The sequence below is a fragment of the Carlito syrichta genome, unplaced genomic scaffold, assembly GCF_000164805.1.
Source record: "Carlito syrichta isolate Samal-C Ts95f unplaced genomic scaffold, Tarsius_syrichta-2.0.1 Scaffold309858, whole genome shotgun sequence".
Lineage (NCBI taxonomy): Eukaryota > Metazoa > Chordata > Mammalia > Primates > Tarsiidae > Carlito > Carlito syrichta.
In genome coordinates this window covers 687,847-701,115 of record NW_007253954.1, presented here as the reverse complement: position 1 = coordinate 701,115, position 13,269 = coordinate 687,847, and the positions used below count along the sequence as shown (strand labels likewise).

General features: G+C 38.9%; 1 protein-coding gene across 3 annotated transcripts in view; it reads left to right on the top strand.

Annotated features, from left to right (window-relative positions):
* DAAM1 (dishevelled associated activator of morphogenesis 1) overlaps window positions 1-13,269 on the top strand; it is a 181,390-nt gene that overhangs the window by 119,164 nt on the left and 48,957 nt on the right. For all 3 annotated transcript variants that reach the window (XM_008068063.1, XM_008068062.1, XM_021717559.1), the window contains one exon: window positions 8,320-8,391. In XM_008068063.1, the coding sequence (XP_008066254.1) occupies window positions 8,320-8,391 (72 nt within the window). The remainder of the gene's footprint in view (window positions 1-8,319; window positions 8,392-13,269) is intronic.

The window sequence follows — 13,269 nt, the reverse complement described above, 5'->3', positions numbered from 1 at the left end:
ACTGAAATGCAAATTATGTCTGGCACAAATGACTGTGGCCCTCTTGGTCAGTTTTGCATCTATTCATAAGTGCCTTCCAACATTCATGATGTTTATCATGTTTCCACTTTTTGGATTCTCTTTTGAATCAGTTGTAATATCTTACTAGGTCCTTCATTTACTAGTGAATCAGTAAAATATGTGCCATGAGTTTATACCATGTTTCACCTTTAAAAAAATTATCTTTAGCCGGGCTCGGTGGCTTAGCCTGTAATCCCACGCCTTTGGGAGGCTGAGGTGAGTGGATTGCCTGAGCCCGCGGGTTCAAGACCCACCTGGGCAGCGAGACCTCGTCTCTACAATAAATCAAAAAATCAGCCGGGCATGGTAGCACATGCCTGTAATTCCGGCTACTGGGACGCCGAAACCCAGCAGGTCGAGGCTGCGGTGACTGGGAGTGGCCACTGCACTCCAGTCTGGGCGACAGAGTGAGACTCCATCTCAAAAAAAAAAAAAAAAATTATCTTTTATCAATATATTATTTTAGACTTAGAGAATTAATAGAGGAGCTAACTTCTTCTAAGTTATCTGAGGTCTTTGAGTATATTTTATTTTAGAGTACATGATAGGTTAGAAAGAGGTTCCTTATTGGAAAGAGGTTCCTTATTGGAAAATGTGCATTTTATATTAGATCTACTTCTCTTTCTACCTACATATAGATGAGAGAAAGGGAAGGAACAGAGCTCTGGAGGTCAGAGGAGGTGTCCTGCTTCATATGTATACATGGAAGAAATTACTATTGTACGTGAAGGGATGGACACAGGAGAACAGAGACAGGGAAAGTATAACCCACAAGTGCAAAAAACAGTACTCTAAAGGGACTTAAACTTCCCACAAAGTTTCTTGGCAGCTAGCGAACCTGGGTCCTATTCACTCGTTTTCAATTCTAACTTAAAATTATGTTTTAGAGTTAAGCATTTTCAATGTCACAATTTAAACACCAATTTTACTATTTGGCTTATGGCCAACATTGTTAAAATATGTATACTTCATAAAACAAGGACTATATGTGTATACATCCACTTCATATGACCTGTGTCTTTTATTCTAAGTCATAAATGTTTTCTGTGTAGACTATCAGGAGAGTAAGAGCTTGCTCTGTTTCTTTTTGGAGAGTCATTTTGGTCAGAAATCTTCCAGATGCCCTCTCAGTATAGTCTGCCTAGAACTGTGAACTGTTGATACAAATACGTGAAAAGAGCCCTTTCATGGGAACTTAGAAATATTTGATGGAGTTCTATCTGCAAATAATGGATATGAGGATATGATAAACTTATGGGCAATTTGAGATTTATTTATGAATTGAGGATGATAAACTTCTGTTATATAGCCGGTGTATAATTTTTGGCTTGGTAAAGAGAAGATTTAGAGAGGATATAATCACTTTATTAAAATTGTTTAAATATTTGCTGGGTTGTTGTTCATAAGAGAGATTAGACTTATTCCATGCAGTTCCCAAGGGCAAAACTAAGGCCAACAAATGCTTGAAGTTACAAGAAGATATCTGTCAATTCAGTATGGAGTAAATTTTCTAACAGTTCATGTGAGTTCCAAAAGATCGCAAACCTCTGGAAACCTGCTAAGAGAGACCATCATCTTAGAAAGGACCCCTGTGAGAGGAACCTCAAACTTGGTTGTCTCTACGGTCAAAGGTCCAGCTATATAATTCTGGGGTGACTTTCCTTAAAAACATACAGATGTTTTACAGCATTAGAGAAAAATGGGGAAGGAGTTTTACTCCTTATTTCATGAAATGCTAAATATGAAGACCACTGTTACAAGTCATCCTTCAGTGTTTCCAGGAAAATGACTGACATTCTGAGGCTTAGGAGGAGGTGTCGGATTTCCTGGCAGATGAAGAAGCCGCTGTTCTGTAATCATTCTTTGTGTGGACCTAACCGGATTTTGGCAACAGCTGCATTTGATATGTAATTGTGGCAGTGACCAAAAAATGTAACCAGGATTGGCAGTCCCAGGGACCACATTGTTGTCTTGAAATGGGACAACATGGGAATTATTTTCTGAAATTAACTGTTATCTTTTGGCAAGCTTCAGGTATGGGATATAGTCTTAGCCCACCATTAGGGGTTAAAGATAGGTGTCGGAAGGAGTGAGGGAAGTACCAGTCTCAGAAACCCAGGTCTGTGGACCTCCTAGTTCTTTTCTTCCCAATGAAAGAAGAATAAGATAGAAAGTTGGGAGCAGATATCAGGACTTAAAGAACGTAATTATGCTATGGCCATTCTGAAACCTATATTAAAGGAGCAGTGAGCTTGGCAAAAAGGTAGACTTTGCAGGCATGGTAGGTCACTGCTGCTTTAGAAAAGTTCAGGTTACTGGGTAAATCCCAAGCACTTTATGAGTTTATCTCAATTTATAGCTGGGGCTTGATGCATGAAATTGTGATGTACTCCAGCCCTCTTGAGAGCCAATCTTAATCTCGCATGTGAATAGATCCCTTTCATGGGAAACCATGGCCCACCGGCCAGTCTGGTCAGTCACCTGTTTTTGTAAATAAAGTATTCTTGAAACATGGCAGTGCTCATTCATTTCAGTGTTATCTGTGTCTGCTTTTGCACTTTACAACGGCAGAGTTGTATAGTTACAATAGGCTCGGTGGTCTACAAAGCCCAAAATATTCCATCTGGCCCTTTACAGAAAAAGGTTGCTGACCCCAGATTGTTCCACACTTCATCCAAAATTGGCTATCTTTTTTTTTTTTTTTTGAGTTGAAATCTCACTCCGTTGCTCAGACTGAAGTGCAGTGGCACACTCACAGCCACCCCAGCATCAACCTGCTAGACTCAGGCGATCCTTCCGCCTCAGCCTTCCAAGTAGTGGGAACTACAGGTGCATGCTACCACGCCCAGCTAATTTTTTTATTTATTGTAGATATGAGGGCTCGCCAAGATGCCCAGGCTGTTTTCGAACCCACAGACTCGGGCAATCCCCTCACCTCAGCCTCCCAAAGTGCTGGTATTACAGGCTTGAGCCACTGTGCCCAGCTAAAAATAGGCTATCTTTTGGAAAGATGCTGTTTCCACTATTATTGAGCTAGAGGGGAAAGGTAGCAGAAGTTATTAGCAAGACCTCCCACAAAATATCTTTATATCTTCTATCCTCTCTGCTCTTCTGTCCCTATTGCTTGGACCTGCTCTCATGTTGGCACCTATTTCCTGTCATTTGAGTTATTTTAGAAGCCACACATCAGTACCTAATAGGATGAACTGTTTTGGCCTATGCCCCTTTTTTGCCTAACTTTCTATAAAAAATCTAGATAAAGAGTGGATTTTTTTAATGTTTGTTGTATTCATTAGTGTAGAGGACTGGGCCCATGATATCTAGAATTGTAGTGACAATTTAATACAACAGGTTGACTATTTTGCTCTTTAACAAGCGATAGAATTTCTTGATTCTATATATGATTACAGTTAAATTGTCTGTATTTTCTTTGCCAATAGAGCACGCTTTGATTAACAATTAGTTGCTTTTCCCCTATAATGAAAATGATCAGAATAAAATTTCTTTTGTGTCATATTGAAATAATATCCTTCTGCTGTTGAAATTCATTTGGTTAAACCTTGATGTGTCTCCACTATTTTTAAGCTGATGATACTATTGTACTTGCAAAAAGATTTCTAGCCAATCTAAACAGTGAAAGAGTGTCTTTTTTCACCAACAAATATTATCTAAGAACCTCATGGATTTGTAATAGCACACATGAGGATTTATGGCTTTAGTTGGCCAAGTAAATGTTGCTTCAACCTGTGATTTGTGGTCTAGTGAACGACCACAGAACTTGTCCTTTACAATTGATTGATCTTTTACACAGCCTACTGTGGGCCTTACTAAGAGCATCTTAGTAGGTGAAAGCTCTATTAACACTTACATATTATTATTATTTAGGAAATGATCCAATTAAGAAAGTATCCTGTGGTAATTTCCAAAGAAGTGATTCTTCTTATTTAATTTTGCAACTGTATTTTGAGTCCCACTTATGTGAGTGAAAGACTTCAGCTGCTACCAAACTATCCTCACAGAAATTTCCAAATATGTGAATGTGAAAATTTAGAAAATTTTACCACGCTTCAGGTATATAAATCTTGTCTCAAATCATAGAATTTCTTTGTCTGCATAAACAGTTGATATTGAGGTTAAAGTGTGTTTTAAAAATAGAAAATCCAGTGAGAGAAGACAATTGGTAGAGAAATATTTTCAATTATTTGCTGTGGGCAGTTGAGGGGTGCCCCAAGAATGAAGAATAGAGACATCCCACCTGTGAAGGGTCTTGATGCATTTCATGTTACACAGAATATCAGAAAAAAAGCAAAGCTCTTTCCTAACAGAATGCAAATGCTGAGAAAATAGTATATGTTCTTGGTAAAGTAAAAATATGAATTGTATAGAAGTTTATAAGTAGAAAAACTTCCCTTCTGTTACTCAGAGGTAGCCATTGTGAAGTTTTATTTACATTTCTAGAAATTATTGCATATAGTGTGATTGTGTGTGTGTGTGTATATACAGATGGAAAAACATATTCTGAAACATTTTCCCCCACCAGTATATTTGGTTGTTTTCTATAGTATTATGTAATTCTCTACATTATTCTTTGTTCCTGCTATATAATAATTCCCTTCTACATATATTTGTTTTTTTTCTTTTTAAAAATCATTTGTTAATTCATATAGTGCTGAAGTGAAAAATCTTTGTGATTATGTATCTGTGTAAGTGTGAATATGTAATTGAATTCCTAAAAGCAAAATTTACAGGGTCAGAGGTTGTATGCATTTTAAATTTGAACAATCACTACCAAAATTTACTTCAATTTTTTTTTTTTTTAAAGAGATGGGGGTCTCACTCTGTTACCCAGATCAGAATGCAGTGGTGCGATCATAGCTCACTGCAACCTCAAACTCCTGGTCTCAAGTAATCTGCCCACCTCAACTTCCTGAGTAGCTAAGATTACAGACATATGCGACCATGCCTGACTAATTTTTTGTAAAAATGGGGGTGGGATGAGAGGTGTCTCACTATGTTGCCCAGGCTGATCTTGGAACTCCTGGCCTCAAGCAGTCCTCCCACCTGAGCATCCCAAAACTCTGAGATTACAGGCATGAGCCACTGCACCCAGTTTGGTGTTCCAATTTTTGCAGTTCCAGTAACAAGGACTTTGGAATGACCATCACTGGAGACTCTGGAACAGTATCATTATCATCATGGTTAACATTTATTGAGCATGTTCTGTGTGTGTTGTTCCCAGTGCTGTCTTTGTTTGTATTAACTTTTTAAGGTCTCACCAAGACCCTGTGAGATAGGCACCCATCTTACAGAGAAGGAAACTAAAACTGAGAGTCACAAAGAGGTTACTTAACTTACCTGCCAAAAAGTTCCATAGCTAGTGATTGTCTTGGGATTCAAATATATGTCTGTTGATGGCCAAGTAAGTGAAACCCAGTTATCTTGGATAGAAACAGAAAGGGATGATAGTGAAGTCTGGGATAGAGTTGTAACTGTTTACCTCAGAAAGTGAAAAATAAGAAGCAATGCAAAGTGTGTTCTTATGGGCAAATGATGTTGAGAAAAGTAATGCACCTTTGTGTGTTTAAAGAGGATGGAGGGAGGATCTCTTGAAAATTTTTACTAGTCACTGACCAGAGATTTGGAATAAAAAATGTGTCATTTGGAAATGAAGCAAGGGTAGAAACACTGTGTATTGCTTTATCTTTAAGTGAGTTGTGTGATTTAAAAAAAAGTCTATGTTCTTGAAGACCTCCTGTACTATACAAGTTCCCTTTTCTGGCAAAGGGCCCTCCCCACTCCCAGAATTTGGAATCATGGAAGCAAAATAGACAACCAGGAGAAGAGGTTAAAACAGTCATCAATGCAGACCGAAAGCAAAGGCCAAGTGTCAAAGGTGAATTGCCTCCAGCAGAAAAATCTTGTCCATGAGTATTTACTTGTAGATGTCTGTCAGCCTCCTACGGAAACAGGAAAAGTTGGATTAGAGAAATAATAAAATAACTAATGTTCAGATCTCCTTCTCTTCCCACCAGAGAACAGTTGCATTTACCTCCTTCTGGCCTGTGCCTCTGCAGACCTACAGACTTGTAGCAGCCATACTAAGTAGGAGGAGAGAGTGTTGGCTCTCAGTTGGGGGTTTCACTGGCTCCTGCAGCACGCACCTGTATAGAAGCACCAGAGCAGCCCAGGGAAGCTAGAGCTGCATTGCCAGAATGAAGAACTCTGAGAATCCCCCTCAGTAATAGAGGGATAACATTACATTTTACAAGAAGCTTTCACATATTTAGCTCATTTGGTTTTCTCAGCACTGAGGCATGTGGAATAAAAATGAAGCTTTCTCCCCTGTATTTTGACTACAGTATCTAGGTGTACTGTTAATCTGTTTTCATTATTAAAATATTTCCAAAGTGTAAAGATTTCCCTCTATGTTCTAATCATCAGTTTCTAAAATGATCTCTGGTCTGTAACCATAAATATTAAGTTTATAATAGACAGGCTCTCTTAGGACCTCAGACATGGGACTTGGTTTTGTTTTAGTTTTGGAAATTTGCCCTAGTTTGAGGAATTGAAAGATCTGGCACCTTCTATTTCATTTTATAGGTTCAAATACCACTGAATATCACTGTAAGTTTTGGCTTGTTAAATATATTGGTAACAGCAGGGTTTTTGCTAATTTTAATGCTCCCTTTTAAGAGGAAAGAAGGTCCAGCATTTACACTATCCGTATGGCTCTTTTATTAACATGTTAAATTATAATTAAGGGTTGTTTCTAAAAACTCATCAGATTCCCTAAACTTTTTAAAGCTGTGGAAATGTAATCCAGTCCAACTTCAAAGCCACTGCTGTAGCCTTTGTCCCCATCATATGGCTCATTCAATCTCCAAATGAAACCCATACAACTGCCTAGGTTCAGATATCAGTTACTGTCAGCTTTTCAGGTACCGTAAGCAAGTTACTTTGCCCCATGTTGTGACTACTTAAAAAATGGTTTGGAATTCAGTTTCTTTTATTCCACCTGTGTAGACCTGTCTGAAAAGATTATCTTAGAGAAAGTGCCTTTTGGGATATAGTATGGGATTGAAATTAAAAGCTCCACCCTGAAACCACTCTCCCAAGGTTTGGGATGCTGACATCAGGCAATAGAGCTCTACTAAAAGAGATGTTAAAACATAACAGGTAGTAACTACTTCATTACCTGGCAGCAGTTGCATGCACATGGCACAGCATCCCCGTGGGGGGGGGGGGGGGGGGTGCGACTGTAAGTTCTGAATGTGAACTAGAGACTAGCTGTAGTTTTCCTTTACAAATCTGTTTGATCACACAAATGACTCACAGCCGAATAGGTCTGCAAAAATGCATAGAAATCCCCAACCACAATGCCATCATCTCCTGATGGGCTTACTGTTCAGGTGAAGCACAGGTCACAGGCAACTGTTTTGTTTTGTTTTGTTTTGTTTTTTTAAGATTTGGATTCAGGCTGGCACAGATATCCCATCCACAGAAGCCCCAGGGACCAGGGACTGACTTTAGGTCACCCTGGTTTGTAAGAGGCAAGATTGGCTGGGGCAGTTTAGGATTGGGTTCCTGAATTTCTTGGGTTCAGTTCTTTTTTGATCAGAGGTACTACATTTTCTTTTAAAACTCCTCATGTCACAGCATGAGGGCTGGGCCTGGGACTAATGTGTGCTCATTTTACTACCTTCCATTAAGTGTCAGGCTTTATTCTTCCATCTCTTCATTTGAAACTGTACCTACTTTTGGCCACACCAGATGAAACTCTTCTTTGAAATCTTCACTGTCTGTTAAAGTCTGAATAAACTAACTGTGGAAGTCTGGTTCACAACTGGCTGAATCCTGTAGTCACTTTTAAGGCAGGCTTCCTTCTCTCATGGATTCCATCCAGAGGCATAGTCTAGCAGTACTGTCCTTAGTATGACATAGCCCCTGAAGGGAAGAAATTTTACACCCCGTTGGAGCCAAGTTCCCATTTAAATTCCTGATCCATGGTTCAGAAAATTACCCCTGGTCACACCTAACTCAAATTTCAACACTCTGTGGAAATTGGATTGGGAAGACCACCCTAGTCAAGTGGATTGTCTGATGATTTAAAGTCAACATTTAAAAATAAATATCTCTTCTCCTAGTGTCCTTTAATGTTTTGTGTGCACCGTTGTGTAGGTGCTCTGGAAGTCAGATGTGCTTCTGGCTGCTGTGCATACATGTCAGGTCACTTTTTCTTTTTTTCCCCCCGCTTTTTAGGATCAAGAAGAAAACAAGGGAGCTACAAGTTGGCCTGAATTTTACATCGATCAGCTCAATTCCATGGCTGCTGTAGGTATACTTTATGTTCTATGACACAGTTTAAAATGCAAGTCCTAGTACAAAGTACACTGTTGCACAATAAATTCGACTAAGACCTACCAAATATCATTACCTTTCCAAACTTTATCCTAAACACTCAGTGCTGGGAAAAGGAAAAGGGGTAAGAGTGGTACTGGTAAAGTGATTTTTCCAGTATGTTTTAAATAAAATCAGCACACACTAAAATGTAATTGAATTTAATGTTATAAGAGGAAACGTAATCTGAAATCTGGCTTGTGTTCAACTTTAACTTGCAATTGCTCTTACTGGTCATTTGGAACTTTGTTATGGCAGCACTATTTTAAAAGTTAATACATTTAAAAATAGTATAGTTAAATAATTTTTTGACTATATGCTTCCCATTCTCTTACTTACTGGGAACTTGGTTATTCCCTAGCCTCTGGATTTTACAAGGGAAAGATGTGCTTTTACGCATATAAAGATAAGGAATTCATGGAGTTAGTGGTTTAGTGAAAAGGCATAATAACAATAGCACTGAGATGTCCTTGGAAAATCCTAGTACTACTAAACCTAAATGTATTGTTTAAAATGTATTCTCAGTGTCTAAAATATGACACATGCGTGTCAGCATTCTAACAGCTTGAGGGATACTTACTGGTCAAGCTAAAATGCCCAGCAGAAAATAAGTCATCAACCTTTGAGCCTTAGTAACGTAATCCAGTTGATGAAACTTACAGATCGCCCCCCACCATCTTTGCCTCAGCAGGCATACTTATGATTGTAAGAATCAACCCCTCATATTCAACACTGGCTTTATAATATCCAAGTAGACAATAGCTTCCACAACACTCCACCTCTTTCCTGCCTTCTCCAGAGTTCTTATGGAGAATTAATTTCTTATCACTTAAAGCAAACATTTTAAATTGTCCAATAATATCTTGCTTCTGCTGCAAAGTTAACTGATTAGAATATGTGACTCTGGCATTTTTGCTAAACCTTTTAGAGGTCTTGACTTTTTGTGACTTTCTCTATTTTTAAATTTTTCTTTGAAGATACTCTTTCTGCTGTCATACAATGAATAATAAATAGTCTGGTTAATGTGAACAGGCCTGTGTAAATTATAGAAGAAACTGCATATGTTTTTGCCCTAAGGGTTTCTAATCTAAAAGCATAGTAGAAAAGGACAGAAAATAACCACCAAATCCTTTTAATTCAAGGCATCTTACTGAATGCCAACATTGAGAAAAAATTGACCTCAGCATATATATGACTATGCTAATACGATGTGAGATTTGTGATGACCCCCAGGATTTTTTGTGCATTGGCCTAAGCAATAATAATTTGGAGCCATTTAGATTTCCTGCATGTGAGACTACTATCCGAATTCTTGCTCCTGGCTATTAGGAAAAAAAGAATGGTTTCTCTTTCTAATTAAGTCAGCATTGTTTGATTATCTAATAGAGAAGCTGCTTCTTTGCTAATGAGTTCCCTTCTATAAGTGGAGAAATGCTAAGTACCTTTCTTCAAAAATCGGGACAGATTAATTTGTCCTAATTTGTCCTTCAGCGACTTAATCCCTGCCTTGTCTGGTGTAGACCTGGCTCATTTCTGGGCTACAGGATCTATGATGTGCCAATATGTGGCCCTTCTCTAAGGGTCTCCTTTCTCCTCTGTGCAGCTACTTGGACAACCTTTCCTACATTCCTGAGTAATGTACATTTTAATTACTGTATATTTGCTTCCTATTCCAAAAAAATCCTTTCTCAGAGCTTCACAAGTCTATTCATTTGTCAGTGGCTTTGCTATCCTTTGTCAAACACCTAACAAAGTTTCCAGTGCCCCTTTCAGGACTGAGCCAGCATCTTTCAGGGTCCAAGGTAAAAGGCATTAACAGTCCATGAATTAATGAGACCTCAAGACTCCTGCATACCTAAAGGAACAAGGAGACCTGATAAGACCAGAAACACTATGCTGGGTTTTTTTGTTTTTCTCACCATATCTATTGCTACCACCTCCTTGCATAGTTCTGACTAATCCCCTCTATGTCTGTATATACTGGAGAATACCTGACAACACATAGCAGAAATCCCAAGACACTGTCCCTGGGACAGTGGAAAGGCACACAGTTCCTCCAGATTCTTTTATGGTCTGGCAGTTAGACTCTTTGGCTCTCTGCTTAGGGATTGTTGAAGGGGCATTTCTCCACATTGCCATTATCCATTGTCCGTAGCATCAACAGCTACAATTGGTATTGAGTGTCTCTCAAGTGATGGGTAGGGTAATAGGCACCCTGTGGCATGTGAAAGAGTCTTGGTAATCCCACCTCCCATCCACCCCAAAGCCTACCAAAACTGACTTTTCTGAGGTAGGGAAGGCATCTGTTTTCTTTAAAGCCTTGAGAGTCTGATAAACAGTCCTGGTTGAGAACTGCAGCACTTACAAGTCTGTGAAGCCAGCCTTTTGTGGAACAGGTTCAGTTACTTTACGTAAGTCTCATTACAAGAATGCTTTGTTCTTTAAAGGACCCCTGAGTGATCTGTTGGCTTTTAAAGAGTGAAAAATGGTATAATAAAAGAGTGGGTCTTAGAAGGACCTGGGCTTTCTCTGTATGCAGCTTCTCCACGCTCTATCGAGGGGGAAGGATGTGAGGTGAAGTTCAGTATGCTTAGTAGTCTGGCTTGTTTTTATACCAAGGAAATGTTTCAAATGGGAGCTTAGTTTCAGACTCCTGGCCAGGGATTTCCATGCTGTGTCTTTGCATCTCTCAGACCCACACATTCCAGTGTATGCTTTAGCAGCTTTCACAGGAGGATCCTCTGCAAGGATGCACTTTGTCTTTTGCCCACTTTTCATGTGAGCAGGTATATAGTAAGTGCAAAGAGCACTCAAAGAGACCTTCAAGAGGCCTTCACAAGGCCTGTCCTGTTTATGCCAAGGTGCATACTAGATGTTTGACAAAGCAGTCACCTTCAGAAATGTAGGCATATCCCTGTATCTACTGAAAGTCGCAAGTTAAACCTTCTTCCTAAACGTGAAGCTTGAAAACTTGAGACTTTATATACATTATTCTATTTTGAAAAGTCACATTAGAATATCAGGTTCGGCCTACATGCCCTCAATTTTCTCAGCACAGTTGCTGTAAGTGTAATCTTACATAGAAACCTGGTTGTGTCTCATGCAGAAAAGGTCATGATCTCTTCTGTTTGGGAGGAAGGTAATGTTCCTTATACAGTATTGGGAAAGGAAGTTACAATTTAATTTTATTTGACATTTTACGTTTCCAAACTCTACTAGGGAGAGATTTAATGTAGTCTGCTGTTATTCAAATGTTCCACCTTCTCCAAAATTGTTAAAAGGATAAATACACGCATCTTTAGTATTAGTGACCCACAGTGAAATGTCTTTAATTTGGGGATAGTTTTGTTTGTATGATTAAGCTTAGGAATAAAGAATGATATTCATAAAAGGCTTGACTCTGAGCAGCAAATTCAAAGTGATTACTTAAGAGTCCAAACAAGTTCAGCTGTGCCATTGGAGATTAAATGTTCTTGGCTGAATTTGTGCTGAATTTTCCAGGGGATGAGTCTCATGGACCTTTGAAGGAATTAGTTGGCTGTTTCTGCACGCAACTTCCTCCCTTACCATCTCCTGGTGATAGCTGTCCAGGTGCATCACAAGCAAGAGGACAGCATTAGTAGAAACAAAAACAAATTAAAAAACCAAAATTCTTTACTGGTGTTTTATTTCAGTTGCCATAAATGATACTGCTGTATTTGTGTGCTTTGGGATTTACCCATGTCAGTATGAAGTCAAGTTTAGGTTTTAGTCAATAGTTAGTTACTTAATGCTGATACTATTAATTAAATAAAGTCACCCCTAATAAGTTGTGGTCCTGAAAGAGAGGAAGAGATGGGACTATTGAAACCCATGAATGAGTCAAGCTTCAATACAGTCACCCCAATCGGTCTCCTAGCCAAGAATTTTATCAGAATTGGCAACAGGTATAAAGACTGAGGTTAACAAGAATGTGTTCAGAATAGGATGAAGCAAAGGGACCTGTAGCTCCATTGGTGGAGGTCTCTGTGGGCATTAGATTGGGGAGACTTTAGTACAACTAGGTGCTCACGAAATGAAAGGGAATGGAAAGACTGTAAACCTTGTGAGCGTTCATAACTTTGTACTATCAGCTGAGATCTTCTTTCTTAGAACCTTGTGCCTGCAGCATCAGCACTTCCTGGAAATTTGTCAGGAATGTAGCCTCTTGGGCCTCACCCCAGACATACCAAACTAGAGTCCACATTTTAACAAGATTCCCAGGTGGTTTTCCTATTCACATTAAAGTTTGAGAAGCACTGCTCTAGCAGATCCCTGAGTAGGAAAAAAACACATACAAACACACACATGTATACATACTCCATAGCCTGATCTCGAAGTGATGTTGAATCATTTCTAGAAGTTAAGCATTTACTTTGAAGGAATTGTTCATCTGAGTCTTAAGTCTAATTTAGTTGTTTTTCTTCAGAAACAAAGAACAGAGTACCATATGTTCTTACTCATAAGCAGACCTTGAACAATTATCATAATACTATAAGAAAGGAATTGGCAGTAGTGGGAAACTGCCAGGGGAGTGTGGTGTGGGATTAGCAACTGAGGGAAACTGCCAGGGGAGGGAGGAGCACACCTCATCAACAAGGGTACCTGCATAATGAACATTTGTTGTATACCTAACCCTGAATTGTACCCCACATCTTTAAAATAAAAATAATAAAATTTTTTCTTCCTTTTTTTATTATAAAAATGTGGGGTAAAATTCAGGGTTAGATATACAAACATTGATTATGCAGGTACCCTTGTTGATGAAGTGTGCCCCTCCCTCCCCTAGCAGTT